A 27,546-nucleotide genomic window follows, 5' to 3' on the forward strand; every position below is an offset into this window, starting at 1 on the left:
GCTACAGCTACAACTTTCTTCTCGTAGCTTGCTACGATGTGGTATTAGGCAACAAACTCAATTTCCCATAAGCCCCGGACGGGCGACGCAGAGTTGCGTTGCAACGCAAGCTGAAGCCTGGTTGAGGCAGTCCAGCTAGAGGCCATATTGGAATCTATGAAGTCGGCTTGCACTTTGATGGGACTGAGTGTTTATCGTTTTGGGAGTCTCTAAATCGCTATCCCGGATTTATACCTGAGTGGTTGCGCCCGGCATTCCACTTGAGACCCTGCCAAGTCTGGACGGCAAGTTGTCTCGTTTCTTTTGTGGAAAAAATGAGTCCAACCGATGCTAAACGAGGGGCTAAACGCAGGAAGAACAAGCGGGGCGGTGGCAGTAGCTGCAGTGCTGTCTGCAATACCAGCGGTGGCAAGGCCGGGGTTGCCTCGGCCCTAGGCTGTGCGGGAACAGCAACACCTGCCTCTGTCGTCAGCTTTTTAACACCTGGCAGCACAGGCAACGGGAATATAGGGTCCATCACGGGCATAAACGGAGAGGTAAGAGGGTGACACAATGTGAACCGGTGGATGTCAAAACGGGGGCGACTAGCTAGTAGCGTTATCAACGACACAAATCTGATTTGGGCCCGACACTGATGCAAGGAAGGTAGCTAGCTAACTAACCTATACAACGTAGCTAGAAATTAACTGGCTTAATTACTGTCAGTGCTGGGTGTTATGCTTTGTGGAATACCGTACCAGCTCGCTGGTCGTGTAACCTGTGTACTTAAACTGGCCTTGTGAGGTTGTAGAAAACTGCCGTAAACATGAACAGTTAGTCTTCTTGTGCCCTGGCCAAACGCTTTGACTACCGTCGTTAGCTTAAGTTAAGACATCGTAGCTGAACCGACAACAACTTAGACACCACGGAGCAGTATTTTGAGCTAATACTTCCCATGTAGGTGGGGGATTACATTGGTCAAGCAAAGATTATTCGGGACTACTATGAGGTTCAACACAGTTGGCCATATGCTGCTGTTACATAGATAAACATTCATGCTAGCTAATGCTAACAGCTAATAGTAACGTTACGAACAACTTCAGCCCCGTTGGGCCTCGATGTGTTTTTACAAGCTGACCTTCCAGTTTTCTTGTTTATAAAGAGGTTTATCTGAGTTTAACTTGGTGTATTTTCCAGAGGATAGGCTAAACCATCCAACTAACTTCAGTTATCCAAAGTAGCTTAGTTATACACCTGAAGGTAGCACTAAAACAGCAACTTACAGACACCGTAAGCTGTTAGGGTAGTTTCTTGCTACTGACTTTGTCTCATAGTCTAACTCAGATGTTGGTTGGAAAGCTCTTAGGGTCACTAAAAATGTAGTTGCACAGCAGTGAAATTTATCTACTCTGTTTTTTTGTGTGTATATTATTCTGCTTTAAATTATAAAGGTAATCAAAGTGTTGAACTCAGCCAATGTGTGTATGTTTATGATGCCTGCACAAACAGCTAGACTCCTAACAGATGAATGACCTCCTGCTTTGGATGTTGGGACCTCTCCATTCAGAGAAACCTTGCAAATCATGAGAATCACTTCCTCTGTTCATTGCATGAAGATCATACACCCAGAGAAGTGCAGCACGATCAGATGTTTAAAAATTTGTTGTGGTCACAGTGCTTGTCCACTTACAGTATATCTGTCAGTTTTACACAAATTGCCAAAAGAGCAAACAAAACCTAGAGTAAGGCGCAAGTTAGAAAAATGTTTTATCGTAATTTGGGTGAACTGAACCTTAAATGTGCAGACGTCAGTCATGGGCTTAATATGTTTATATAGTCGTCTACCTGTCCAGCCTGGGCAGGCCTGACATTACTGCCTGGCAATTGTCTGCCTTGAATTTGCAACACACACACACACACACACACACACACACACACACACACACACACACACACACACACACACACACACACACACACACACACACACACACACACGTACAAAGCTCTGAAAATACAGATCTCTCCTTCACACACACTTCACTCAGGATTGAAATGCGATGTGATAATTCACCCACTCGTCAAAACAATCAGCCAGAGGTCCCAAAGTGATCAATATAGACGAGAGGCACTTCACTCTTACAGACAGTCTTAATTTAAGTTGACTAACTGTTATTAATCAAATACATAAATGGTTAGTGGTCAGTTCTGTGTAAACACAGTTGTTTGTATCCCTCAGGTCAAAGTGAACAACAGTGTTACACCACAGTTTACGGAAGGACCAGTGAATGCTGACTTCTCCGGAGTCCTTCAGGTAAATTTACGTCAGGTGTAAAGCAGAAGGTTTTTTTTCCCGAAGGCATGTGCCATTTGCCAAATGTAATTTACGCATATTGATCATATTCAGTTCTGAAGTGACATGCTCTAAATACAGTGTGCTCTACAACAGATGCTCCAACGCCTGCATTCAGTCTCATTGTATGCCCATCCTAGTTCTATTGCACTGCTAAGTCACCTGTAGCTTTCTGCCAGCATTTAGTCATATTTCAATTTACTGTCATCAAATTATTTTCTTTAGGGGAAAATGTAGCCTTACCAAACTTAATATTGTGCTATTACAATAATGTACAGATGATAAACCAGCTAAACTGGATCTTGCAGCATCAGGGCAATTAATAATAACATATCCAAATGAATTTTATTTGAATGTATCTCTTCCTGAATAAAACTCATTTGAATAATAGTGCAGAGCTGTGCTCATATGGCAATAAAACCTCTGTAGATCTTGTCAAAATGTTATTTCCCATTTAAATCAGTCTGACTGACAGTTACAAAAGTATTAAGATGTCCATTATTGAACATTCAAATATATTGTCCACACATGTCGAATGAAGTAATCCACCCCCCGCGTGTTCAAACCATGTGCTGTGGCTCCTGACCTGGGTCACCACACCTGCTTGTTTTTGTTGTCTTGTAGCCTTTGTATGAAGAAATGGGTCAGGCAAAACTCACCTGTTTGGCTGCAAAGTCTCTAATATAATGCTATTTACAAAACAAAATAAGCAGGCAAACAATTGGAAAAAGACGATTGGTGTGCAGCGCCGCTTAGTCAGAAAACGCCGCTGCCTGGAGTGGGTGAAGTTGAGTAACCCAGAGCACCCACAGATTCATAGTCACCTGTAAACTCCTGGTTCACCTATAAAATGCTGCTGAAATAGACGTGAAGTAACCTTTTTGAAATCCCTAAAACAGTTTTGCTCAGTGACAAAAACTGATGGATGACACTTCTGGATGCTAAGTCTGTGTTTGTGCCACTCCGTGGTTCACTCTCTAACAAGGCTGTGCATAAGGTCCCAGTGTTTTAATTAAGTCCGGTGGGCTGGTTTGGACAGCTGGTGTACCCAGAGTGCAATGAGCTACAAAGGAATCGTGTGACCTGGCTTAATGTGTTGCAGATATACAGTAGAGCAGACTGGTTAAACTTCAAGCCAGCGTGGGAAAAGACTAAATTTTCCTCACAAACGAGTCGACTCAAAAGTTTTATTAATAACCATTTTCAGGGAAAAGGTCTAGTTTGATCTTGACCAGCGACCTAAACCCATTAATGAATATTCAGTTTTTCATTTAAAATAGCCGTTTGGTTTAACTGTAATCACAGTAATTTAATGCAAATGGAAAGTGGCTGTGTACCTTACCGTATATTTTTCTCTCGACAGACTCCATTTACATTTGGCCTGAACCAGCGGGCTCCCTACACAGCCGGCGACCGCTGCCTCTTATGCCGATGTGAGCGTAAAGACAGTGCCGTGCCTTCAGAGGTGGGAATCACAGGCCAGAACGGTACGTCACAGCCCAACAAGACGCCCAGTGCCCTCCAGCTGCCTCTGTGGGTGTGCTCTGACTGCAGGCGCACAGTGGAGAAGGAGGACCGACACACTGCTCTGGAGCAGTCGTTGGGGGTAAGTCACCTGCGTATGAAGACTTTTAAAGTCGTGGGTCGCTTCGACACCATGTCTGTCTGAGCACCGATGGCACACTCAGCATCTGCAGCTCTACTCTTGCTGTGGTCCGTCTTTCAGTGGATGCTGTGGGTCTGCGTTCAGGAAAGCAAGGAAAGCAAGAACAGATGGAAGAACCAGCTATTGGTGTTTAAAAAAAAAAGACATTTAAAGGTGAAATTAGTGATTCTGGAAAAGACTGTTGATATTAAGACTCAACAAGTACACCACTTCAGTTCACTTCCATGTCTGTGGAAAAACTGACCTGTTGGGTCTGTGAAACAGCAAAACTAACGTTACCCACCTGTCGGACAGGAACGGCAGTCTGCATCTGCCCTCTTGCGGTTTAACTCTCTGAGGTCATTTGCCTGATCACAGCGCGTCATTTTCAGTTGTACTGAAGAAGAAGTGTGTGTTGGACTGGAATCACTGACTTCAGTATGTCACGAGAATATCACTGTTTGTAGTTGTGGGGTTTCTTGTACACACCAGAGCGTGACGGTAAATATCCTCTCAGGCCTATGGTGTGTGTGTGCGTGTGTGCGTGCGTGTGTGCGTGCGTGCGTGCGTGCGTGCGTGCGCCATGACATGTAAGACAAACGCCTCTTCATACAAAGAGTGTCTTTATTTTATGTGGCCTGGCTTTGTGCTGAGCTTGTGTCTTTGTGAGGACACCAACTTAAAAGTGGAGAAATCTTGTGATTCAATGCAGCATTTTTTCACTCAAGTCCAAAGTGACTTGACCTCCTCTGTGTTGTGTGATTACTGGTTTTAATTAACGCGACTGTTAACAACTCTTTACCATACACTGAGTTTGTAAGAAACACTGGTGACTTATGGGAAATCACTGAATCATTACTCAAACATTGAATTTAGAAATTAAAACAGTCAATTAAAATGATAACCTGTAACACGTACTTTGTGCTGGTACACTTATCTGCAGCGTTTTAGGCTGAAGTACGACATATGGTCATGACTTCAGTCGTTTTTGTTGACCTTGATATTGCCTGTTGTCTTCACATACTTGTTTGTTTACATGAAGGATGTCACCAACATTTTAGACATTCAACGTACGAATCTTCTTAAGAATTGAAAGTTCGTTACTCTTTGAAAGGATGTGCTTAATGCTATCATTATTATTCCCTTCTGCGCCACTGATTTTGCTTGTTCTATTACTTGCTGGCTGTCACGGCTTAATTTCCCCAGCGTGGGATCGATACTTGTACAGATGCTAGTGAACACTTAATACAGAACCTTCTTCACGTAGTTGTAGCCGTTACACTGTCGAGCTGATTCATGTGCTGCTGATAGGGCTTTAATTGAGGCTCGTTGGGTACGTCTCGGGGTTTGGGTTTCCTCAGTTGTGGGTGTGTTTGACTCGGTTGTTTGGCCTGGGTTTGGTTTCCTCATGAATGTATTGTTCCATTGCATCCTCACAGCAGTGCTGACTCACGGTATCTGTAGAAAACCGAACCAAACCGCTGGAAAGCTTTTACCGTGAAGTGGCTACAGAAAGTCTGCCTGAACAGAAGTTTGACACTTAATTATAGCTCCAATAACTCAGCAAAGGTTAGATCAGAAACCAGCGAGGCTCCCATCTTAGTCACAGAGTTTGGGACCAACTGCTAACCTCAAATCTCCAACATGTGATTTAAGTAAAAATACGCTTATCCGACGCCGTTCCTGTTGTGGATACATGGTTTGATTTCTGTTCGTGTAACGCGTTCTTAAGCAGGTGCAAGACTTGTATTGGCTGATCCGAGCGACTGATCCTGGACTTCCTCTGTTGGCGGTTCATAGCGTGTCTCGTTTCTTTGCCTGAAAAGGAACCTCGACTTCTGGCTTTCCAAAGATACTATTCTTTCTCGGCAAGCCATTGACAAGGCGATTGGCTCTTCGGACGAAGAATCAGTTGAAATAACATAAAACACTCGATCCGCATTCACATTACAGGCTTTTTTTTTATGCTTACAAGGCATTCCTGTTGTCATGCCCATTGTGTGCTAGTCATATGATGCGCTGTTGTATGTTTTGGACTTTAAACATTAACATCAATATTTGTTGATCAACAGACGGCACAGTAACTGCTTTTCTCTCGTAAACCTTGCTCAGCTGCGTTTCGAAGGAGGTTTAAGAGTTGTTGTGTCTTAGTCTGCTGTTTTTCATATTTCCCACAGAGCCAGGACTTCCTTTTGCACATGCCTGTGGGTAACGGAAACCTGGGCCAGGAGGCAGCCACAGGGGACAGACTCACCACTGCTGTGCCTACACTACCCATGCTCCCCGCCCCGGACCTTACCGCACCAATGCCCGCTGATACAGTGTGCAGCTGTGAAGCCTGCAATGAGAGACGGTCCGTCCAGAGTGATTGCTGCTCAAGGCGATCTCATTTCAATTCACTGTTTGAACGTCGTGTTTAAACTTGACGTGATCTTGATGAATTACAGGGAGATCTCTGCTGAGTCAGAGAGGGAGTCGCAGCAGCTGCAGAACCACTGGTCGGAGGTTCGCTACCTGGTGCGCTGCATCTACCGTCAGACCGGAACACCACTAGCAGATGACCACGATCAGCCCCTAGAGAGAGACAAGGAGAGCATGAAGGAGCTGGTCGATAGGTACAGTGGCTGTCTTATTGCTCTCTTTTAGGGTGTTTGTCCACTAGGGGTCTCTGCTGCACTGCGAAAGCCCCTGTGGGTGCAGGAAAACAGCCAGAGAGCCTTTGAAAACAATGATGTCAACAAGCTGAAACTGCTGCGGTCTCTGCTGTAATTGGGCAGGTTAAAAGCGCCGTAAGATGGCGTCTTTATTTCCTTGATATGTTGTATTTCCCACTGAAACGGGATCTTCGGCTTTGCCGTGACTCACTGAGGGAAGATTTTAAACTGTCAACACTGACAAAGGGGAGATTAAGGAGAGAAAACCAGTTTCATGAAGTAGACAATAGGCATTTCCTTGCCTTATGCACACTTGTCTCGTCTCGATCTTCTTTAAGATTAATCTTTTTTCCCCTCCTGTAGACTCTGTGAGAAGGACCCGTACCAGCTGTATCAGCGGTTGGAGCAGCAGGCTCGTGAATACGTCTTGGAAATGAAGGTGCGGCTACTGAAGCACCTATCGACAGGTCCCAAGACCACAGGACCAGCAGGGGCCGTGGCTGCAGCGCTGGGTCCTCCTCAGGCCTATCAGTTCGTCTCCCTGCTGCTGGAGGAGTACAGCGCCCTCTGTCAAGCTGCACGCACCATCAGCAGCTTCCTGCTCACCCTGGTCAGTTCAGCTTTGGTGTGGCCACCGAGAGATACGGTGTTAGCTGTCCCAAAGGTGGCATACAAGGCAATTCGCTTGTTTTGTTTTAATTAAGATTCTAATGGTTTGATTTCTCAGGAGAATGAGCACCTCCAGAAATTCCAGGTGACGTGGGAGCTGCACAACAAGCACCTTTTTGAGAATCTGGTGTTCTCTGAACCGATCTTGCACAGCAGTTTACCTGCACTTGTTGCACAGCTGAAGTAAGATTTAGTTTAGTCGTCCGTCACTATCGCTTAATCTGCTATACCAGTTTCAAATGACATAATATCACATATTCTACAAATCTTTCTGAAATCATTCAAGTGTCCTAAATGCCTGGTGTCTTATTCTGTGTCCTTTTTTTAGACATGGCACCGTCTCCCATGATTCATACAATGAAGATATGTACAGGACCTTGTTAGAAAGCTACCAGCAGCTGCAGCAGGAGATGGCCTCAGTGGCTGCTGAGTGGCAGGAGTGTGAGAAGAGGATTGATGACTATGTAGATGAACAGGTATACACATCCAAGACTCAGCATGAAGTCATTCGATCCAGAAAATAACAGTGCTTCTATAAAAAGGTGGTACTTGATATAGATGCAGTAATTAAAGCTGTGAGGTTGTGACTGTATTGCAGCTGCTTTTTAAGGTGGAGGGTCAGAGTCTCACCAACCAAAGAACGGAGCCACACAAGTCCCTGATTAGCAAAAATGTAAGACACTTGAAAATTACATCAGAATTAAGTCTATTTCTTACGTCCTGAATGTTTTGAAGTTCACGTTCTTCTCGTTATCTGCCCGTTTCCAGACTTTGAAGACTAAGCAGCGAATGCTAAAGGAGGACTGGGAGTTCTTTAAGCAGAGAAGATTTATAGAAGAACAGGTACGCAGCAAAAATATGAAGCCGTCACGGCAGATTAAAATGCATGTTTCTGTTCCTCAGAGCAGTTTCTGTGAAAAATGTTCTTCTCTTTGATAGCTACCTAACAGTAAGAAGTCCTCCACCGGAGATAACAACTTCACAGACACTATGAGAATGCTCTCGTCTCGTCTGAGTATTCCAGACTGTCCAAACTGCAATTATCGAAGACGGTGAGTTAACAGGATTCACTGGTGTCTCATTTTCTGGCCTGGGACGTGATGTCACTCTCACTTTGACAAATCAAAGAAAATGTATTCTAGTTCACCTTTTTTAATCTATTCACAGATTTTCTCATGTCAGATGTTTTTCAGTGTTTGAAAGATTTTATTCCCAACTTTGATCCCTTCTGAAATATTATATTCATGCTCCAGATATTCAGTGATCTTAATTCTGTGAAGACGTTTGTGTTCTATGTTTTGGTTGCATCTGTAATTCTTATTCAAAGGCCACAATGAGCTCGAGTTTTAACTCTGCCCCTGTCAGTCTGCCCTCATTCTGTGGGATTTGGCAATAATTATCATTATTATTTTCTCTCCATATAATTGTATTATGACAATATCTCATTTTGAGATATATTTGTTCTCAGCATCTCTCATTAACCATGAGATCTGAAATATGTTTTAAGATTTTGAATAATATTAAAAGAATTGTCTCCAGGAGACGAAAATGAGTTGAACTTTCTGACTTTTTCCCGTCTTACTTTGAAGACTTGATAACATATCAGTATTGAGACACTGCTGCGATGGCTTGCAATAAGACATTTGTGCGTATCGTCCGCCCCTACCTGCAGGTGCACATGTGACGACTGCAGTCTCTCCCACATCCTGACTTGTGGCATCATGGACTCTCCCATCGCCGAGGACCTCCACATCAAGCTGCCCCTGCAAGGGGAACCTCCCCGCGACTACCTGGCCGAGGTCCACCCTCCCAGCCTTTCCTCCGGCAGTTCAGCGTCTGGCTCCAACTCCAGCTCTCCCATCACCATTCAGCAGCATCCGAGGCTCATTCTGCCTGAGGGGGACACCAACACTTTGTAAGCCGGCCAGACACTTTCAGGCACTGTTTCCAGAGCTCGACATTAAGGCTTGTCTGCTTGTTAAAAGTCATAACCCCAAAAAAAATGCATCTTCAGGTTATACAACTCATTTCTCAGCTATTCAGTTAAATGAATGCATTCAGAATACCGTCTTAAAATTGTGTTTTGAATGAAAAGATCATGAACAGGGAGATGAATGCTCCAATGTAAATAAAGAGTAACAAAACTCACTCATAGATAATTCAAAATTAACTTTATGAATGCACCTCTGAGCGACATTTTACAGAAGGCTGTGTAGAAGGTGACTTGTGCCTGACAACATTTCATTGATATCACATTTCCTGTTGTTAAATACAGTCTAAATGAATTTCAAAAGGATGAAAAAAAGTCCATTATTGTAACTTTTACCAGGACAATGACCTTTGTCCCTGGAGAAGTGAAATGAAAACTTACTAGTCAGACAAACAAATGTCTCAATTAGCTCATGTCTGGCTCTGATTTATTATGGTGTGTATCAGATGATCACTCTTACACACCTCTTCCTATAAACATTTCCCCCCTCTTTCACTTCCCTGTAACCCGTCTACTCATTTCTGTCTTCTAGTATTAGTGATGATGACGAAGTGCCTCCGTTGTCCAGCAAGTTCGGGGACATCTACCCCATGAGCGGTTATGAGGACAACAGCGTCGTGACCGCTGCTGTGAACGGCCTCCATAATGACCTCAACGGGGAGGGTGAAAACGTGGCGCTGAAGGCAGGGGTGAGTTCTGCGCTGTGCTGTGCCACTTCAGAAAAATTCCCAAGATTAGTTGTAAATTTCCCAGCTGGGTTTCTGGATGATGAGTCTGATGTTGGTTTATGAGTGTGTTACGGGCAGCTCGGGAAATGTTTTGCGTACTGTTCCTTCACCATCTCCTGACTGAGTCTTCATCAACACGTTTATGTTTCAGTCTCCTCACATTACGAGCAGCAGCAGCTCATCGGAGGGTGACGAGGAGGAAGCTGACGGCGAGGTTGGCGGGGAACCCCGGGGGCAGCAGGAGGAGCTTTCCTCAGGAAAGACCAACAGTCCTCCACCTTCTTACAACCACCAACAGGTGTTAAAACGCTCCTCATATGCTTTCCTTGTCAATAACTGGTTGGAAATGTAGTGAATGAACTTGTTGCACAGACACAGTCACTGCTCTCATTCAAGTTCTGATGCTGCGTGTGTTAAGAAAGTGTAACATTTGAGAAGTTTGGTTGTTTTGTTAAATCTAAACAAAGTGTTGATAGAACAACACGTCTATATTAATCAAATTAGGCATCCAAAAATAATTTTAGTACTTCTACCAGAACTTAAGGTATCATATTGATACTGGCATTGAAAAACTAAGCGCCTTGCATTAGTGTGTTATTGATTTGTATTTTGTCAATAAAGTGACAAAAAATGGTAATTATAATTTCCAAGGTGACGCCTGTAATTGTCAGGTGACAATTTGACGGGTGAAACTATATCCTGAAAATATAAATTGTATGTAATTCTGAGTTGTGTAACTCATAACTCATGTAGTTCCTCACACTGAAGAAGCTGCCGTTTCTGCTTGAAAATTTATTGATTTTAAAAGTTGTTGCTGATTAATTTCCTGTCAGTCAACTAATCGTTTCAACTTCGCTTGACAGTAAATAATCAATAATAGTCTTTTATTACATTGAGGGGCAGAGGAACACACACTCCAGAGTAAAAGAAGACCTGTTTTGAATTTGTCTTGCCGCTCTCAGGTAGAACAGGTCCAGCATGCCTGCGAGTGCCACGTGTGCAACCAGGACCCCAGCTCCTCCACCCTGGGCCCTGCCACATGCCTGCCCCCCAGTCGGCTCCACGCCGCCCCTCCTCCCACTGTTGGACACCAGTTCTTCACAGACAGCAAGACTCCCCCCGCCCACCCCGCCCTCCACCTCTACCCCCACATCCACGGCCACCTGCCCCTACACAACTTCTCCCGGCCCCTGCTGCACCCCACACTCTACCCTCCCAGTCCTCCTCTCACACACAACAAGGTGAGGGTCACCCGTGAGCCCACGCAGCTGTAAAGCGAGGCAGAAATTATTTCCTTCTTCTTTCTACAGTGTGTAAGATGATGGCTATGACTGTCTTTAAGGGAAAATTGATTCATTTCCTTATCATCGGGGTTTTTTTTAAGGTTCCAGGAACAATACTGAGCTTAGTTGTATTCTAGTTTCAGTTAGTTTCACTGTAATTTTAACTGTCCTCCACAAGGGGTCAAACTGAACTGAATCTAGGAGAAAACAGTCAGAATTGATTTGTGTCCTGGCTCAGATCAGTTCATGTCATAATGCCAAGCTAATGGCCTGATCCGTTTTATAACGTCTGTCTTTCCTTCCTGAAGCCTTTGCCCCCAAACCCTACATCAAACCACTCGGCGGCCAAGCAGCCGGCCTTCAGCCCGTCGTTACCGGAGCACGTTTACCAGAACTGCTTTGGCAGTGCAGGTGGAGCAGGTGACTGGAACAGCTCGCTGCAGTGCCTCTCTCTCAAGTTCGAGAACCTGTGGGACGCCGCTGTGATGAAGAGCTGGAATCCGTCTATGCTGCTGCCCGAGTCCCTGCCAGGTGAGCCGCTCGGGTCCAGCAGAAAAGACCTTCAATTAAAAGAAATGTCACAAAGTCAAAGACTGTTAAGGTCACGACTCTCATATTTATCAACAGGTGACATGCTCGGACCACCCCTCGCCGACGTTCCCCTCCCTCCAACATCATCTATCGGCCCTCAAGGGGAACACCCCTCACTGCCCACCCCCCTGCCCCCTTCCTCCTCCACTCCCTCATCACTTTCATCGTCGTCATCATCATCGTCGTCGTCATCATGCTCCTCTTCGGAAGCCAAAGAGCAGAAGAAGAGCGGCGCCAAGAAGAAGTGTCTCTACAATTTCCAGGATGCCTTCATGGAGACCAACCGAGTAGTGATGGCCACCTCCGCCTCCACGTCCTCTGTGTCCTGCACTGCCACCACTGTCCAGTCAAGTAATAACCCACCCATCCACCTAGCATCTAAAAGACCCAACTCTTTAGGTAATATAGGAGGTAGGAGCAGTGGTTAGGTTTGTACTGATGATAGAGCTTTATGTTGAATTCAATTATGGGCCTCTTAGAAAATCATCACACCTTGACTTCACCCCCAATTCCAAAAACAGTTGAGATGCTGTATGAAACATGAGCAGAATTTGATCACTTGCTATTCTTTGTTGACATAAACTCAATTGAAAACAGTACAAAGACAATAGTTTTAATGTTTAAGCTTCATTGATTTTTTTTTATTTTGAATTGATGCAACAAATCATTGAATTCTGTTATTGATGTTTTACACAAAGTCCCAACTTTTTTGGAAACAGGGTTGTATTACAGGGGTGTGACATCCATTGATAAACCCCATCAATGAAAATAATTTGCTTTTTTAACTTTCTAAGCATGTTGTCAGATTGAATTCTCATTCTTCTCTGGGAGGATGAGATGATGCTTGATGTTCATGAATAGAATCACTTCAACAAGATAATGATTCGATGTCGAGTAGTTTTTAGGTAATGGTGAAATATTAAGCACCTGGACCTTTGACTCAGAGTAGATAGGATGTGGGAGGGATACATGATGCCATTTTCAGCGTGACGTTCTGTAAAGGCAGTGATATCAGACGTGCTTGTGCGGCTTAGGAAAAGGAATTTCACTTGCCGGGCAGTTGCTGCACCAATAGGTCAAATGTTGCCACTGCATGTTGATTAAATAGTGTTTGCAGATCCTCTGTGAATCCTCACAGTCACTTATTCATTGACAATCATCTGAAAAAAAAAAAAAAAAAAAGATATTTTCTTGGTACTTTTTTTTATAAAAGCTCAGTCAATAACTGCGTGTTTTAAGGAGTTTTTTTTTGGACAAAGAGGAGTGAAACAGTGTTCTCATCCACTGTACCGTCGTCTCCTCTAGACGATGTATTTCATAATCTAGGTAAAGAGGACCACAGACAACCCGCTCCAGCCACCTCTAGAAATGGCCCTACAGGACTGACCTCCCTCCCTCCGCTCTCGGGCCCCACCCTGCCCCCAGCACCCAGCACCCACCTTCCCACAATGGGATCCCAGCCCTTTCCAAAGATGGCCGCTCCAGCCCCGGACTTCATGGAGGCCCACCAGGGTTTGTGCCTCCCGCCTGCCGAGCCTCCGGCCTCGTCAGCAGACGGTCCAATCAGTGCCCCACCCAGTGTCTGCAGGTAAGACCAGCACCGTGTCCCACGGTCTCAGAAAGATGGACACACAATGACGTGTAGTGTAATATCAATGACAGACTGATTGAAAAGTGAAATTTTTTGCGTGGATGAGTTTTAAGCATCGTTCTTTTCAGCGATCCGGACTGCGAAGGCCATCGCTGTGAGGGGAACGGGGCGTACGACCAGCCGTACGATGGAGAGGAGAGTCAGGACGAGGACAGCTGCTCCGAGCACAGCTCCTCCACCTCCACCTCCACCAACCAGAAGGAAGGAAAGTACTGTGACTGCTGCTACTGCGAGTTCTTTGGGCATGGCGGGGTAAGCCACACACATTTATTTCTTTCTGGAATAGGCATGTTCACACATTACAAGTAGGGCGTCACAAGTCAGCTACTCCCAAAAAGTCCATTAATCACAGAGATATATTTTTTCATCCAATAACAATCAGCTCTCATCAGAAAGGTCTCAAATACAACCAGTGAGGCATTAACTAATGAGCTGCGATCTGATTGGATGAAACCCCCCAGCATGCTTGTCTGAGCTGGAGATGCTGTTTGACTGCAGCTTTTTTTCAGGGATAGCAGAAGTCTTTCTTTCTCTAAATACTTTGAATTCTGTGTTTTTTAACGTGGCGTAATGAAGGAAGTTATTTCTTAATCAAATCTGTGTCTGCTCTGGTGAGGTATTTTCACCCTGCTGAGTGTCGTCGAGCTTTAGGATGAACAGCCATGTTTCTTAAAATCCCACAGGACAACTATAACTAGTCAACAACTAGCCACAATGCTCCCAGCTGCCTATCTGCTGTAGATACGTTATCACTGCTTCATTACTGCACTGTGCTCAAACCACAGATGAACGATAGGTCTCCAATGATGCAAAGTGTTGACTAGTGGTTTTGATAGTTGACTTATTGCCTATTCTGTGAAACCCCTTTTTACATGTACTTCTCTGAATTTCAGTTCTGCATTCTGTGTATTTTAGGTTCAAATTTGTTAAAAATAGATGCAATAAATCGATTTTAAATAGACTTTTGGTTCTTGAGCACCTGCACATAATGTAAAAGAAATATTTCATTTCCAGTCTAGTGAATGATTTATTAGCTTCATGTAAGAATTTACTAATAGTATCCTGACTGACTGCATCATTTCCTGTCTTATTTCCAGCCCCCAGCTGCTCCTACCAGTCGAAACTATGCAGAGATGCGGGAGAAGCTGCGCTTGCGTCTGACAAAACGTAAGGAGGAGCAGCCTAAACGTGAGGATCACCAACCGGTAATAGAACGAGACGGAGGGGTGGAGGACCACAGGCGGGTGGAGGACCTGTTGCAGTTCATCAACAGTGCCGACAGCAAACCTGCCTCCAGTTCTAAGGCAGCCAAACGGGCCAGGCATAAACAAAAGAAGGTAACTGTCCCTCCTGATCTGTTCACAATAACCTCCAGTGTAAATTCATCCAGTCTAAACCACATCCTGTGACTCTGTCAGCACGTAATGCACAAGTGTTCAACTAGGAAATGCTCAAAGCGTACGTCTCTGTGTGCTTCAGATGGAGGAGAAGGCCCGTCTGGAGGCTGAGGCCCGCGAAAGGGAGGAGCAGCAGGTGTTGGAGGAGCAGCAACGGCGACAGCGGCAGGAAGAGGAAGAGGCAGCGCTTCAAAAGGAACTGCTCCGGCTGCAGGAGCTGCAGCAACATCGCGCTGCCAAGAAGAAAAAGAAAGAGAAAGCGAAGGAAAACACCGCTCCCCCTCAAAACAACCCACAGCCCCTTAAACAGACAGCTCAGAACGTCCTAGATAACTTACAGAACGGAAAGTCACAGCTGCTTCAAACCCTCATCCGCTTCCCTGACCAGAAAGAACCCAGATTTGACCCCATACCAGACACACTGCACAGCCCAAAACACACCAGTGACAAGGGGTTTTCTACTGAGACCAACACCCCCAGCTCTCCAGACATCCTGCACAACGGCACATCTGCATGTCAGCTCGAGGCCAGCAGCAAAGTGAAGGCCAAGCAGTCTGCTAAAGCGGCCCCTTGTGAGGCGGCTGTAAAGAAAGCCCCAGAGTTACACAAGAACTCAGACATGATGGTAAAGATAGCTAACGGTACCACCCCCACCCCCACCACTACGACAGACACCAAAGCAACACGGATCAGGCCTGCTGAGGCGCTGGCTCCTCTCCCCACCACTGAACCAAGGAGGGAGGACAGGAGTAATATCAGAAGTGCCAGTGGAAAACGGCAGCAGCAACAACAACCGCTGACCCAAATAAAGGAAGACAGGAGAAGCCCACCTGTGTCAAACCCTTCCCCGTCCCCCCCTCCAGCCCCCCAGCCTGAGCAGACCCAGCAGAATGGCAAACCACCCAGTGCAGAGTCCCCGCAGCCCAAAGGCAAGACCAAGAAGAACAAGAAGAAGAAGGGGGACAAGATGAACAGCTCAATAGGTTGGTATTACTATCATTCACAAGAGCTGTACTGCTGACATGAGGCGGTGTGGCTCCACAGGCAGCGTGCTCAGTGAGGGAAATGTGAACTGACCCTCTGACCAGGGACGGCCTGATCTATTTCCTCACTTGTCTCTTGGGTATTCTGTGGTATAATCAGCATGGTTAGTGAATGTGTGCGCTGTGCAGATATCTGCTGTCATTTACTGCCATGAGCAGGTAGTATGTAGCTTTATGGGCGCTCTCGCAGTGTGGCTGTTCAAAAGCCTTTTCCACTGACGAGGTGACGCTCTGGCACTTTAAACGTGCTGAACCATAACCAGGAAATGGTGACACTCAGCTTTCTGGTATATAATCTGAATCCTGAAAAACAAATATCTATCCATCTCAAAATTTCTGGAAGATCAATGAATTTGATTAACACAACATTACGCCATTTGTTACCAAACGGATCTTCTGCAGCAGCCTTCGTTAGCAGCTCGAACACACCGGGAGGCTGCTATTAAATTCAGTTAATGCTCCTCCTTGTCAACAGTGCTCGACCAGAAATGGACAGTTATCATGTATGTTTTGTTATTTTGTTTTAGATGATGTATTCTTGCCCAAAGACATCGACCTGGATAGCACTGAAATGGATGAAACAGAGAGGGAGGTGGAATATTTCAAAAGGTACGTATATTATTTACCGACTTTAGCGACGACTGACGAGATCTCTCTGAAATGTCATCTCTTGGTGTTAATGTTAAAGGTGCCCTGTGGAGATTTTGAACAAAGGTGGCTCTATGGAGGAATGTTTTCATAAGTGGGCCCCCGTTTTGTTTGTATTGCTTGCACACACATGAAAATGCACGTGGACAAGCAGTTTCCAGTTTCACACTATACTGCTGATTTCCATTTGCATTGCAGTGTGGTAGAGCAGAGGCAATGATGAAGACTGCTGTAAACAATGTAGGCTTTAAAATGATCAAAGCTGTGGTCCTCCTGTTCAAAAAGTGTATTAGTTCTCAAGAGTACACAAAATACGTCCTGGTGAGGAACCCTGAACGTAAACAGAACTGTTTGTTTACATGACAACTCCACTGGGTACCTTTTAACGTGTAGAATTACTGCAGTACGACGCTCCAGGAGGCTCATGTTTTCTTTCGTCCCCTGCAGGTTTTGCTTGGATTCTGCCCGGCAGACCCGCCAACGTCTTTCCATCAACTGGTCGAACTTTAGTTTGAAGAAAGCTACGTTTGCTGCACATTGAGGGTGTTAGTGAGTGACTGTCAGGACACAATCAGTACCTTAACAGCTACACCAACCCACACGGTCCCCCCCACCACCACCACCCATCCCTTCACCCTCCACTCAGCTGTTGTCCTCCCAGAACTTCTCTCCTGCTGTGCCCAAATCACACCCACGCTGCCTTGCTTTGTTCTTGTCACTGTGTGGTTCCAGCACAGACCCACCTGGACTCTGATCCACCTGCAGAACGAAAACAAAAATGAAATGAAATGACACAAAAAGAATCACAAAATGCTACTTTACATCCGATTAATTTTCCTTGCGTGCTTGTGTGCTTTTAGTCTGAGTTGGGCATTTCTCTTGACTGGAAAAGCCATGGTCTGAAATTATTTTCTTATATTGGCTTACCTGTAGTCAGAAGATGCTTACTATGTCTGAATGGTTCACTTCCAAAAAAAAAAAAAAGAGACAGAGGAAACTACAAAAAAAAGAGAAATGTAATGAATTAAAAGCTGTATTTGAGATATTGTGGCTTACTATCCCATCGTTTCCCGTTCCTAGCACGGCATCTCATTCACATGATTGACAAGGGAATGGGCTTGGTCAGCTGGTCTCCACTCCCTGCCCCCACCCCTCCACCACCGCCACCACCTCCTCCACCCTATTTCACAGAAAGGAGGAAAGCGTAATACTTGACAATGTTCTTTTTTGGTTTTTAAGTACTGTTTAACAAACTGTTGAGTAAAAGTGTACCAGTTACAGTTTTTGTTTTCTTTCTTTTTGACCTGTAGCCAGCTTGTATCAGAATACTTTCAGAATGAAATTGAAAAAGAACAATACTCACACTATCAATCTGTTATAGAGTGTATATTGTATTAACACTGAAGCCAAACTGGCTACTTTTAACATATTGTTAAGTAATATTAAATCTTGTCTTTCTTTTTTGAAAGATGGAATACAGTAGTATGGCAGGATTACGTGTCTTGTGTCAAATCTTATTTCCTACATGCAGTAGAAATTGCCAAGAAAGGACACTTACATGGACACTGAAAACCTCACACATATGAAAGACAGTTTGACATTTTGGGAAATAAGCTTGTTTGCTTGCCTACATCTAGCAGCCAGCTGTAGCTTATCTTAGCACAAAGGGCTGTTTTTACACATCTGTCTTTTTTGACGCAGTAAACAAGATAAAGCTTGTGGGCTTTGGAAATGCTGGAAGGCAGATTTTGGTGTTGTAGGACAACAACTTCCAGTCTTTGTGCTCGCTAAGCTAACCAGCTAATGGCTGCAGCTTTACATGTAACTGACAGTTTTTGATGTTCTTGCAGCAAAGCAGCTCACTTCCCAAAATGCTGAATATAAGCTGGATTTGAATGCAAGTCATTTAAAGTAAAAGTGAGAAAATCAACTTCCCTTAAAGGTCATTTCACTTCAGTGTGATCATGCCCATATGGAACCGAAGACTAGCATGAACCACTTCCACCAAAGCAGGAATTTGAAGCATTGTTGCTGCTCTGCACGTCTGCCGCTGCACAAGGTTGCGGGGTGAGTCACACCCTCAAATACGGGCTCCTTTTGGGAAATTGACAGTCATAATCAATGTTGAGGGCCACTGTAACTGAGTCATGTAGATCCTGAGGTTCAGTTTCAATTGTGAGTTACGTTAAACAAAAAAGGTAGCTGCCATTGGGCTACTTCAGGCATTTACATGTAGCCCCATTTCATACATGCACATGAAACTGTAGGGAAAATTGATTTCAGGCAGTTATGAAATCGAGTACATTCCCTCAGGGTAAAGTGAGCGTGAAATGAGGTCATGCTTTGGCTTATCTAGATGTAGATGACTTAATACATACCTCTGAACAGCGCTGACAGGACACCGAGTACAAAAGCTTTTACTTGTTTTTCTACCAATTTGAATTAAAAAGAGGCACATTGACATTTGTAAGCAGCCAATGACCACTTAGCTAATGTGTAATTCTTGAATGGAGAGTTTAGAAAACTGCTGTTAAATTCTTAGCATTCACAAATTTCCATTCTTAAAAAGAAAATGAGTTTGAAGCAGCTCTTGATTTTTAATTTTTACTTTTTTAAATACTGTGCTGTAAAAAGTACATGTGTCAAATGTGAAGAGGAAGTGAGTTAATGTTCACAGTGACTGTTTCCTCTTAACTTTTCCAAGAGTGACTGTTTCTTAAAACCTCGGATTTTACTATGAAAAATTACCTCTCTTACAAATTTGATGAATGACAGAACTGTGGTAAAGTGTACATCATAGAAGAACAAAAGGTTTTGGTTTGTGAGAGCAACCCGAGCAGATATGAATCATAATTTATTTCAGGTATGAATGGCTGCCGTGGCTGTTTGCAGGGCGCTCGCTCGCTCGCTCTCAGTCACCAGTGATGTAAGATCAGATCCACCACATTTAAGCAAATGCCCCACAAAACTACGCAACGTAGACGAGTCAAAAACACCGAGCTGAACGTCTGAGACAAATGTGGGCTGTGATCTAAATAAAACACGAAAATGGCACAGATTTGTGTTTTTTGATGGAAGAGCCTCAGTTAATAATAGATTTACGTGTCAATAAAAGTCACTTAAAGTAAATTTCCATTATGTGAAAACGTTTCCTTGACTTGACCTTTGCTGTGAAAATGGTCTCGGCTGATGAAGGGAAACACAATGGTGCACTAAGAGCGGCCTGACAATGACAAGGGCGAGCGCCAGTAGGATTATTAAAAGGGATCACAGCTGCCTTGTAGCTTGTAATCAGAATGCTGATCTTTTCATTGTCAGCTGCCTGGAGCACTTCAGGATCACATACACTTCTAAAGAGGGAATCCCCCCCTGCGTCCTGGCTACAACCTGCCGCTATACTGCTTTTAATGGCCAAAACCTTACACTTCCTTTCCAAAAAGCTTTAAAAAACAAAAACATTAACGCAGACTACCTCAACCAGCATTCGTTAAACTAAAATGAGCTGCTCGAGTCGACGGCGCTCCATATTCAAATACACTCATCTGCTTTTTTTTTGGGAATTCCCTCCTGAAGGCGGGAAATTCCCATTCTTTTAGGATACACACAAGATTAAAGGCTGCTATCTATCCATTCTGTATTTGTCTGGTTAAGTGTCAGGCTGAAGTTTTCCTTCCTTTGTTAAAGTATATGACAGCTACATCAGAACATCCTGATGCTTTGAAACCTGCTTTTAAACAGGAACTGGCCGACCACTGTCACCTGACTTATCGCCTTAATTCTCTGCTTCTTAGAAAAGTTCCCAGACACTCAGGTGGGGATTTGTGACCCATTTTTTTCCACTCTCAGATTGGTGGGTAGAGCATGTGTGTGTGTGGAGGTTCAGGCACTTATAGACCCTGTTGTATGCGTGGGTGTGTGCTGGCTGGGGAGAATCCCCAGCAGACAGCTCGTGGCCTTTCTAGGGCCTGTGTGCATTTATACCAGTCTGCATGTGGTTGCCGAATAGACGAGATACTGAAGTTGCCCTTTAAAGTCAAAATTGGAGCCAATCAGTCTGAGGCCACATGAATTGGAGCCAGACTGGTTATGGTGTTATGTAAATGACATAACTGTGTTGGAAATTAATTCCGCCACATCTTCCCCAGTTAGCTGATGAGTAAGTTAGCATGTGATGCTGCTGGGTGTCGTCTGAACGCTTGAGGCGAGCTATCAATCATCTTCATTTTGTTGTCAGAAATAGTCCGTCAAGGCTATTTTAAGCATTTTTCTGAAATATAGCTTCATAACCTCAATTCTGCTTTAAATAGAAATATTTTAAGTTGATCAGCAAGACAGATTTTTCCTCAAAAATGCTGTACATTTTAGATTTTCAGTAAAAGAAGTGGTCTTCATTTTGGAAAACACATTATTCACACTCAGGCAAACAATTACATGAGAAGATTGATACCACTGTCATATTTAACTGTAAATATGAAGCTACCGTGAGCAGCTCTAAGCTAGCTAAACAGCTAGCTCAGTTCAATCACTAAGTTATAACATATCTGTTTGTTTAATAAGTACAAAAACCAAAATGTTATAAAACAACATATGTAATTCACAACTATCTGTCAATCCTTGTTTTTACACTTACTATGAGGATTTTGTAACACCCGAACAGAACCGCATTTTCAGTCTTTGTGCGAGGCTAGCCTAGGCTAAGCTAACCAAATAGTCTAATTTGAGTGCTGTCCATCTTTTCATCCGACCCTTGCAGATGATTTTGTTGTCAAGAGTGGTCCAACAATATTTTAAGCATATTTCTTAAATAAGGCTTAACAACTTAACTTTTGGTAGAAATATTTGAAATTGATGAACAAGACCGATTTTTCTTCAAAAACGTAGTAGTTTAGATTTTCAGTGTAAGAACTGGTCTACATTTTGGGAAATTTGTTATTTGCTTTCTGGCAAAGAATTACATGAGAAGATTGAAGATTGTTATCACTGTCAGTATTAGTAAATATGAAGCTATCACAAGTAGCTACTAAGCTAGCTGAACGGCAAGCTCGGTTCAATCACCAATTCCGATGTGTTTAATACGTACAAAAGAATGTTATAGTGCAATGTATACAAAGTGTGACTATCTGCCAGTTCTTGTTTTTACACTTGCTAGGAGGATTTTGTAACAGGACTCTATCTCCAGCCTTTGTGCTAGGCTAGGCTAGGCTATGCTAACCAACTGCTCTCAAGAGAATGGCATCTATCTTATCTGAACCTTGGTAAGCAAATGCATTTCCCAAACTGCTGAACTTTTCCTTTAAAGGGTGGAGCGATGTGGGCCTAATGAGAAATCCAGAGTGAGTTTTAGCATGAAAAACCCCTGAGAGTATTGAATGACACAAGGGTACATTTTACTGCTTATGCATTCGACTCTTTATCTGTAAGAACATGCTGTCTTCTTTCAGTTTCAAGTGTTGTGCCTTCTCAAAGTTTCATAGTATTGCTTTAAGTTAGCTGTTAGGCTATCTGATCAAAAAACAATGCAAAAGAGGAATGTGTTCACTCGCACACAATGAACACAGTTGTTTGGCTACGTCTTTCCTATACACTGCAACTGCCTACTTCCTTTTAAACAGGGGATGTCCAGCTTCCTGTGCTTACTACACCAAACCCATGACAACTGATTCACCCACCAGCACTGTCGGCCTGCTTGTGTCAAAATGATACTTTGCAGTGACTGACTGCAAAATGTTTAGGTCACTGGCTGATCCGCGGGTGGTTGTTGGATGTAACCTGAGCGGTTGTCTGTCGCTGGTCTTCTCAGTACCCCTGTAGTGTTTGCCTCAGCCACACAACAGCTGGGAATATGGCTGTCACAGTACAGCGTGCCCATTCAGGCAACGCTGGGACGGGGTTTTCCACCGCGCACAAGCACATACACGTGACACAGATGGACACACACAAACACAAAAAAAGACATGCACACAGACTTAGATTAAGTAGCGCCAACATTTTCGTGGTTAGGCTATGATCTGTGGTTACAGCTCGAGGCGGCAGACTCAAAAAGCAAAATACACCGTGTGATAATGAAACATATTCAAAGCTATATAAATCACCATAAGATAAAGTGTGGGTAAACAGTCTTTTATTACAAAAATAATGTGCCAGCGCAAGAAACACAGCACCAGATCTCCGAAAATAAGCATACTGTCAGTTGGGATGCAATCTTTAAATACAAAAGTGGATCTTGAACATTTTTCCAGTTCCAATTATCATTTCCGATCCCAAAAGTTTACCAGGAAAAAAGAAAAATGTTTTAGGACTTTAATAGGAAAAAGGCACTAAAACGATTTGCCTTTTCCAATTATTTATGTAAAGAGAATAAATATTAATATAATAGTTATATATTTTTAATCTGTTATTAAGAATATATAATTTACACGACAGAAATATGTAAAGTTCAATCAAAAATAAACAATTAATAGCACCATGACGTCAACTTGATGTCTCGATCCAAAATAAGAAGCTTATGCATCATGAATCTCTTAATCGTACTAGCCTACGATTCATTTTTGCCTAAATGTCAAGAAAGTGCAATAGGTTTGTAATTTGACATGTTGAGGTATATGATATTTGATATATTGCATTGACATCCACTTCACCACCACATCAACCTCCTGCTTTGCCATGGGAGAACGCTAAGAACCAGGCATGGGATTTTTGAAACTATACAGACTCAGAGGAGAAGCCTGGTGAACTCATTTCTCTTGCAGCAGGGGAACTTTGGGTTTTACAGTTTTGCTTTACGATGTCCAAACATCTTAAGTCAGTCGTTTCATTTGTTGTCAAGCCTCTCCGAACTGGAAACTCCACTCAGGTTATTTTTCTGCTGTGTAGTGCTGCTCTTGAGTGTTCAGTTACTGTCAGCGGGAGATATAACTGTCTTTTCCAAATGAATGTTGTTCCGTTTATAGTTTGGCGCACTCTTCACAATGGTTCAGGTACTCTGCAGCGTCCCCGTCGCTGAACGTAGCCAGGCACCGCGGGCACTGTAGCTCTGACAGGCCTGGGCATTCGTTCCAGGCAGGGTTTGGTGGTGTTGTTGCTGCCGCTGCTGCTGCAGCTGCAGGCGGCTGCATATCAGCAGTGGTCCTCAACAGAGGCTCTGAAGTGTCCTTATGTCGCCTTGAGGAGATCCTGTGTCCTATGTGCACACGACACATGGGAACCACTTCCCGATTCTCTCTGCTTGCCCCCTGCTGGAGTCACATATATACACTGTTAGGATTGCACAAGCCTACGCATACCCCACTACCCAAGAAAAGCTATGTGTCTAAATATACACTCATCCACCTCTTTCAATGGCGGCTGTCTCACCTGTTTGTGCAGCTGGCGTTTTAACTGATAAACCTGCTCTTTCAGGTCTTCAATCTGGCCCTGTGCTCGCTCCCTGTCGGCACGCTCAGACTTAAAGTCCTCTGTGTAGATGAGGACCTGAGGGAGGAAAAGACAGAATATTTAGTCTTCTTGTTTCTGCAGTTTTCAGACACTACAAGAGCTGCACACACGAAAATCATACAAATGCAATCTCATCTTCAACGTAGCCGAATACAGAGATGCACTGACCTGCTGCTCCAGAGTCTGGATTCGCTCTTGGTCTTGCCTCTTTATGTTCTCCACATCTCTCTCCAGCCGGTCACACTCGCTCATCTTCTCCTCGAGTAAGCTGTTGAGCCTGGAAATCTCATGATGAAGCAACCCGGAGTTTACAGAGCCAAGCCCAGGAATCAGGCCCTGCCCAGAGGTCTCCTTCAGCCTCTGACATAAACCTCTGATATAATCCTCCCTGCTGGAGTCGTACTTCTGCCACTGAGAATTCAGACCTTGTACCTAAATGGAGCAAATACAGCAAAGGTTAGACCTTTTGATCACGTGCTACATTGTGTATTACACTGTTGGTGAATAGATTACTCAGCTGAAGTTGATCCTAAGCACATTAATACTGAACTGATTTCAGGGATAAAATATTAAGATGGTTTCTGAGCTTAATTTGCGAACATGCTCTCGGTGCAGACTTACATATGCCACTCGCTGCTTTAGGTTCTGATTCTCCTCCTGAAGTTTACGGATTTGGGTGTTCATACCACTCACGTCAGAGGACTCAGACATCTGTAGGAAACGGTGGAAGAGAAGTTAGAACAGACCCCTCCTCAAAAACAAAACCCAGTAACAACACTGCAGTTAAAGGTCCGATGCACAACTAAAAACAAGGCACCGGTCACCCTCATGAAGCCTACACCACAGCCCCAGCATCATCATCATCATCATCATCATCATCATCATCATCATCATCATCACACACCTCCTTAGCGTTCTGCTGCTGAGCCACAACTTCCACTTCTTCTCCCCCGCTCTTCTCTTTCTCCAGCCTGCTCAGCAGCCCCTGGCACACCTTCACCGTGGCACCGAGCTGACTGCGCAGCTGGTCCGCCTCCTCCGCCAGGGATGTGCAGAGCACTGCTCTGGTGGCCTCCGACCGCTCCCTCTCCTCCAGGGCGGACCGCAGCCTCTGGATCTCCTGGTCCTTCTCGTGGTCCGGCTGACACCTGACGCTCTCCAGCTCCAGCTCCTTCTCTCTGAGCTGAACGTTCAGCCTCTGGATCTCCTGGGAGGGGGACAGGGAGATGAGTTATACTTTCCTGATGCGTTTCTTGTGCTGCATCTTAAGTATTGAGGACACACACAAATACATGCACACAAAAAAAATGCATTATTCTACTTATTACTACCAATACTTAATCTGTTTTGATTTTCTTTCAGTTATATAGACACGTCTAAGTATCTGCATGTACATTTTCAGAAAAGTATTTTAAACTAATGCGTAGAATGCAGTAACCTCCAGCAGGATTACATAAAATAATACACAGATAAATATTGTAACATGGATTTAAGGGATTTTAAAGCTTGACAAGACTCTTGTGGGAAGTGTACCCACATGGGACAGACCTGTAAGACTGGACTAATCTTTCTCCATCAGCCAGTTTCAGGCTCCACTGTCTCAAACCGTCATCTGCACAGAACAACATTCTTAGCATTGTCAACATATTTTACCTCCGCTTGTCGAGACGCCTTGAACTCCATGTCGTTCCTCTTCTGCTTCAGCTTGCATATCTCTTTGCACAGACTCTCCAGCAGAGACTTGGACGGCCCGATGACCACAGACTCGTTATCCCCCACCGTCATGTAGATCCTCTCGTATCTCCCCAGCCTCGCTTTCAAATCCGCGATGATACTGTCCTTGACATAAATCTGCTTGTTCAGGAGGTCGATTTCCTGCCGCGTCTCATGGTACAGAGAATTCAGCGTGTTGTAACTCCGCATCTTGTCCTTCAGCGCCTCGTTATCCGTGTTTAAACTGACGTTATCCATAGCAGACTTCGTAAGACTCGACAGAAGGATTCGTCTTTTAATAATCCAGCATTTGACGCCTCTGCTCCCCGCCGTGTGCCTTTCAGAAATGCACCGAGGAGGTCAATTGTGTCGGAGCTTGTGGCGCATCAGTCTTGGGGGATTTCCTAGGGAACTTCCCCGCGGACTTTTTTGAGCTTCGTCAAACTGAGCCCTGCCTGCTCTCAAAGATTCACCGTCGACCGTCATTGGGAGGTAGAAGCGTTTTTATAGCCTATTGGCAGAAATGGTAAAGAAAACACAGAAACGCTAATCTTAAATACAGGCTAAAGAAAAGTTTAAGCTAGCTGCTGCCAACGGCTGAGAGAGAGTAGCGGTGGTGCATTCACAGCCGTCTCGTAAAATCGGCGATTTTACAACGCACCCGAGCACGTTTGCTAGCAACAGCAAACAAACTAATAAAAGTGTTTCTTGTTTTATTTTTGCTTACTGAGCAACATAACCCGGGTATAAAGAGGAACAATGTCCCTATCGTGCAGCTCATTTGAAACAAAACAAACAAACAAAAAAAATTAAAAAGAAGTAGTCATTGTAGGCTAACATTACAACAGAAACTAGCTAGTTTGAAGTCCCCTCAAGCATTAGCTAATATTTTGTATGAGATGACAAACAGTATTGAAAAGCATTAATTTTCCCAACGGTAGTTTACAGGGTTTCCACGCACCCTGCCCCCCTAAACGTCACATCAGTGCTGTTGGAGCGCCAGCAAATTCCCCATACACTTCAGCCCTGTTTCTTCACTTTCGCTCAAGGGGTGCCAGGTTTTCCCATAGCTGTGAAGGCATCATTAAATTGTCTTTTTAATGATGTAATTGATCTCCTGTATGAAGCAGTCTGGATTGCGCAGTTAGGGCCACACCAGGGAGTGTGCGACTGTGCTGCGGCTGTTCAGGCTGATTCATGCAGTATGACTGACCCTTACATGGCTTTAAAATTATTCTGTGGGACATTTCTGCTTTCTGAAATATGGGAAATAGAACTGTATCTGTTACCGTAACGAACTGGCCTACAGGGCCACCTCATGATACCGGAGTTTTATCTTTGTATGTATGTATGTATGTATATATATATATATATATATATATATATATATATATATATATATATATATATATATATATATATATATATTTTTTTTTAAATATGACCATGATATCAGCCTGTATAGTGCTGTACTCTTCAAGATTATGCTGATATATAGGCTAAGCATCAGTGTCCAAGCATAACTTCCCTTTGAGCATGTTTGATTGAAAAAATAATCCGCAATTTCAGTCAAAACATGAAGGAATTCAATCTCACAGTAGCCTACACATGTTTGACATGCATACCACAGCTTCAGCTGTTTCATAGGAAAACATAAAATGTAAGGTATAGCCTATACAGAAGTATTCAGGTACTAGAGTAGCAATACTCTTGAATGAAAAGCCTGGCATGCACAGTATTACTTAAGTAAAAGGGGAAAGGAAAGTGC

General features: G+C 43.9%; 2 protein-coding genes across 5 annotated transcripts; one reads left to right on the forward strand and one right to left on the reverse strand.

Annotated features, from left to right (window-relative positions):
* The first annotated feature begins 154 nt into the window (after positions 1-154).
* fam193a (family with sequence similarity 193 member A) lies at positions 155-18,113 on the forward strand. Of its 3 annotated transcripts, none has more exons than XM_070983213.1 (23): positions 155-536; positions 2,219-2,293; positions 3,696-3,938; positions 6,155-6,330; positions 6,425-6,592; positions 6,995-7,241; positions 7,359-7,483; positions 7,629-7,776; positions 7,899-7,973; positions 8,069-8,143; positions 8,240-8,352; positions 8,973-9,215; positions 9,823-9,979; positions 10,170-10,316; positions 10,981-11,259; positions 11,610-11,832; positions 11,929-12,291; positions 13,198-13,480; positions 13,612-13,795; positions 14,641-14,880; positions 15,023-15,923; positions 16,511-16,592; positions 17,079-18,113. In XM_070983213.1, exons 1-23 carry the CDS (start codon positions 315-317, stop codon positions 17,170-17,172), a joined length of 4,863 nt encoding a protein of 1,620 aa, XP_070839314.1. In that variant the 5' UTR covers positions 155-314; the 3' UTR covers positions 17,173-18,113. The 3 variants fall into 3 exon arrangements, with proteins under 3 accessions (XP_070839314.1, XP_070839297.1, XP_070839305.1); XM_070983196.1 differs by having other exon boundaries at positions 179-536; positions 11,929-12,243; XM_070983204.1 differs by lacking the exon at positions 2,219-2,293 and having other exon boundaries at positions 179-536.
* A 4,633-nt stretch (positions 18,114-22,746) lies between these two features.
* tnip2 (TNFAIP3 interacting protein 2) lies at positions 22,747-26,346 on the reverse strand. 2 transcript variants are annotated; one of them, XM_070983558.1, is made up of 6 exons: positions 25,719-26,346; positions 24,970-25,272; positions 24,687-24,776; positions 24,234-24,497; positions 23,985-24,101; positions 22,747-23,863 (listed from the first exon to the last, which is right to left on the reverse strand). In XM_070983558.1, exons 1-6 carry the CDS (start codon positions 26,034-26,036, stop codon positions 23,576-23,578), a joined length of 1,380 nt encoding a protein of 459 aa, XP_070839659.1. In that variant the 5' UTR covers positions 26,037-26,346; the 3' UTR covers positions 22,747-23,575. The 2 variants fall into 2 exon arrangements, with proteins under 2 accessions (XP_070839659.1, XP_070839651.1); XM_070983550.1 differs by having other exon boundaries at positions 22,747-23,866.
* Positions 26,347-27,546: the final 1,200 nt, after the last annotated feature.

This window comes from Chaetodon trifascialis, chromosome 2 (genome assembly GCF_039877785.1).
Source record: "Chaetodon trifascialis isolate fChaTrf1 chromosome 2, fChaTrf1.hap1, whole genome shotgun sequence".
NCBI classification, from domain to species: domain Eukaryota; kingdom Metazoa; phylum Chordata; class Actinopteri; order Chaetodontiformes; family Chaetodontidae; genus Chaetodon; species Chaetodon trifascialis.

What these genes read in the sequence shown, in the direction of transcription:
- fam193a (XM_070983213.1), top strand. Translation starts at nt 315, where the DNA reads ATGAGTCCAACCGATGCTAAACGAGGGGCTAAACGCAGGAAGAACAAG. An exon ending in CTCTGGAGCAGTCGTTGGGG is followed by an intron (nt 3,939 to 6,154) that starts GTAAGTCACCTG and finishes TATTTCCCACAG; the next exon opens with AGCCAGGACTTCCTTTTGCA. An exon ending in GAGGTGGAATATTTCAAAAG is followed by an intron (nt 16,593 to 17,078) that starts GTACGTATATTA and finishes CGTCCCCTGCAG; the next exon opens with GTTTTGCTTGGATTCTGCCC.
- tnip2 (XM_070983550.1), bottom strand. Translation starts at nt 26,036, where the DNA reads ATGGATAACGTCAGTTTAAACACGGATAACGAGGCGCTGAAGGACAAG. An exon ending in TAAAGCAGCGAGTGGCATAT is followed by an intron (nt 24,498 to 24,686) that starts GTAAGTCTGCAC and finishes TGCTCCATTTAG; the next exon opens with GTACAAGGTCTGAATTCTCA. An exon ending in TCCAGACTCTGGAGCAGCAG is followed by an intron (nt 24,102 to 24,233) that starts GTCAGTGCATCT and finishes TTCCTCCCTCAG; the next exon opens with GTCCTCATCTACACAGAGGA.